The 3,411-nt window shown below is 35.2% G+C and overlaps 1 protein-coding gene across 1 annotated transcript; it reads left to right on the top strand.

The window, feature by feature from the left end:
* Window positions 1-2,143: 2,143 nt before the first annotated feature.
* On the top strand, window positions 2,144-3,410 carry LOC109584804 (E3 ubiquitin-protein ligase TRIM33-like; the record flags this gene model as incomplete). Its single annotated transcript, XM_020000680.1, has 2 exons — window positions 2,144-2,388; window positions 2,442-3,410. A coding segment is annotated over exon 2 (966 nt), but the record flags the coding sequence as incomplete, so codon positions are not given.
* Between the last annotated feature and the right edge of the window lies 1 nt (window position 3,411).

Genomic DNA, 3,411 nt, shown 5'->3' with positions numbered 1-3,411 from the left:
GTGATACAAACAAGTTAAAACCGGTTATACATATCACACACACATGACAAACACATAACAATGAGAGTTCCTAGTTATATGACAACCTGGGCAAGCCTGAGCAAGCCAGAGCTGTCATCCCTCACATAAACCACAGTTACACAAATTAGTCTAAGGTCAAACCACAACACACTATTTTTCAGTGAATTTTTAAAGTACCCATTACTCTTATACTGTGTGTGTGTCATACTTCATTACGATTAAGTTACCTGATCTATAGCTGAGGTCTCCACTGACTCCATTAGCTGTTCTACGTAGTATCCATCTTCTTCTTAAATCATATAATGCTCTGTAAAACTTGTGATCAGTTTGACTGGATAATCTCTTGAGTGGCTCACCTCCTTTTCTTAATATCTTTAAAGCTATGAATACATCAAGTGCCTTGAGAAAAACTCACAATAAAATCAACATACATGTACATGTACATACACAATGTGTACACATTCATTAACTATGAATCTAATAGAGACAAAGCTCACTAAAAGAACTGCTATTGATCTGTGTACCTAATTATATTAAACACAATACAGGTAAAGAAATAGTACATTCACACTATGGCCAATACTATGCCTTTATAATCTTCTATATTGAGGTACATGTATTGTGCATGCATAACTGAGTAAAGTAACAAATCATGAGAAGCTAACCTTCTTTTTAATTTGGTATTGATATGAAGGAGGTAATGTGTATTTCTTGTATTTCTTGTTAACATAAACTGGATCCAGTGACAAGTATTGATGATGATTATGAACAATTTCTAACACATCAGACAGTACACTACCTTCAGTCAATGCTTGCCTGCAATAAAGACAAAACTAATAATAAAAGTTTAACTATCTCTTATAGATCAGTTGGCACTAACTATATTCATAGAATTTTAAGTATATTCATTGTGATACCGTAAATAAAGTAAAATTTTCCTGCCGCCATTTTGGAGCCCTAGTTTCAATGGTTGTCTATGGAGTGATCGTGAAAAGAGCTTATTCTCCAAAAACTGCTGTATTTTTCATTACAGCAATCTTGCTACTGCTTACTGACCATCATCCAGTGTCTGGAGTTGGCTCATGGACTTTAATAAGTGTCACTACTCACTAGGACCTATGGAAGCAAAGATATTGCTTTCTCCTATTCTACTTATAGTAAACTAAGACTCCAAAATGGCGGTAGAAAAACTTTAGTTTATTTATGGTATCACAATGAATATACCGTATAGGGGTTATATTTCACTGGTAATAAATTTTGCGAATTTCGAGTTTTCGTTAAATTCACGAAATTAAATTCCACAAAAGAGGTGTGGCACACTAGTAAAAATGGCTGCAGAAGGTAAGATTCATGAAAATTTATACCAACAAATGGCAAATCTGAACAAATTCGCAAAATTTTATACCAACAAAATAAAACCCCTATACGATACTTAAAGTTCTATTAGCAACAACTGGTCTATATATGTAATACAGTGATACATGATTTACACTCTTGTTTATATAAATACATGCATTTATGTACTTGAGTTTTGAGTGTGTGAATTCCCATGGCCAGATGACTTGGTTTCTTAGTTATAGGACCAGAAACTCCCTCCTCCTCCTCCTCCTCTTGTTTCTTCTTTCCTTCTTCTCTGTCATTATCATTATCAGCTCTCTCTTCTCTAAAGTCAACATGTTGAGCTAATTCACTTAGTTTCTGAGAGAGAGAAGGTCTCAGTCCAGGCTACAAATAAATACATAATATATTTAATGGCAAACTACAGTATCATTTGCATGTTACAAGTACCTATTCTAATGCTATTAATTACCTTAAGGAGACAATTATTAGTGTGTACTTATTTTAGCAATTTTTATGATACAGACATTTGGCTGGTTTTTAAGTTAGTGCTTTTTATAATAATTAATATTAATAACTATTAATAATTTAATTAGAAATTAAAGTTAGCACAGACTAAAGCTAGCAATTTCTTTAATATCACTAAAATTTGCTAAATTAAATACCTGCTAACAATTGTCTCCTTACAGTATTTAGTTTAGAATTCCCAACTTAAATTTGCAATAATTAGTGGGCATATTCAACTAGAATTGCACTCTGTATTATTATAATATATGACTGTTACCCTTCATATATCTCTTCTCCATCATAGTTGACTCTCCTTGACTCTTGTAGTATCGAGTGATTCTACTGAGACCTTGAAACCAGCATCACCATTGGACGCCATGGGCTCGGCCATGGGTGACTTGTGGGCAGATCAAATAACAACCCACTTTAAGGTGGGGTTCCATGCTCTTTCTCTTTACGGTCCATCTTGGTTCATTTTCACCATATACTCTGTTGCTTTTTGACTAAGAACACTTCTTAAAAGTACCATACTTCATTCAGTGGTATCATGTTGTGATGATTTATTTTCTTCATAGGAAATGGCAGAAAACACGAGTCCAGCTATCACTATGACTTGTGAGGTTTGTTCAGAGTATTACACTGACCCCCTCATGCTTCCCTGTCTTCACTCATTCTGTAAGAAGTGTCTAATAAAAGCTAAAGAGAAGCAAGGTAGTGCTGATACCTCATTAAAGTGTCCAACGTGTGACACTAGCGTTAATTTACCTCATGGTAAAATTGAAGGCCTCACTCAAAACCTTTGGTTTGAACATAAATCAAAAGAGGCTTCGATCAAAAAGAAGATTGTTAGTAAGGAAGCAACATCGTGTGATAAATGCGATGATTCCAGTGATGCAGCTGTCATGTATTGCTGTGAGTGTGGCCAGTTTCTGTGTGATCTTTGCAAGAAAGTTCATAAGCGAAACAAGAAAGAAGCAAATCACAAGTTGATTGATCTAGAAACAAAGGAATCTATTGAATTACCTGCTATTAAGCATGAGGCAGCTTATTGCATTCAACATTCAGAAAAGCTGACATACTACTGCAAGGATTGCGATAAATTAGTTTGTCAGATTTGTCTTAACATTCACCATAAAAGTCACAATTACAATTACTACATAGATGAAGGTGAAACAGCTTGTACAGCATTAAAGGAAAGTGTTGCTAGTTGTGATGGAGTCATTCCTCCAGTCACTGAAGCTATTGCTAATGGAGAGAAGATGCTAGAGCAGATAGTAACACGTAAAGAAGAAGTAAGGCAGGAAATTAAGGAAACGTTTGAAGAGCTTAAAGCTGCTTTAGATAAGAGATGCAATGATCTACTAATGGAGATAGAAGAGATTGCTAGCGCTAAGAGGAATTCTGTCGAGAAGCAGTTGGATAGGTTTCGTAAACTGGTAAAACAGGCTTCTCATGGTCGTCATCTTGCATCGTCAGTGAGTGAGCGTACTGATCCAGGTGAAGTTCTCAGTGTTAAGAAGCTAATCACCAATCAACTAGAGGAAT

This window comes from Amphimedon queenslandica, unplaced genomic scaffold (genome assembly GCF_000090795.2).
Source record: "Amphimedon queenslandica unplaced genomic scaffold, v1.1 AMPQUscaffold_13163, whole genome shotgun sequence".
In the NCBI taxonomy this organism is placed as follows: domain Eukaryota; kingdom Metazoa; phylum Porifera; class Demospongiae; order Haplosclerida; family Niphatidae; genus Amphimedon; species Amphimedon queenslandica.
The sequence above is the reverse complement of the archived record's forward strand: the minus strand, read 5'-3'. Positions and strand labels throughout refer to the sequence as shown.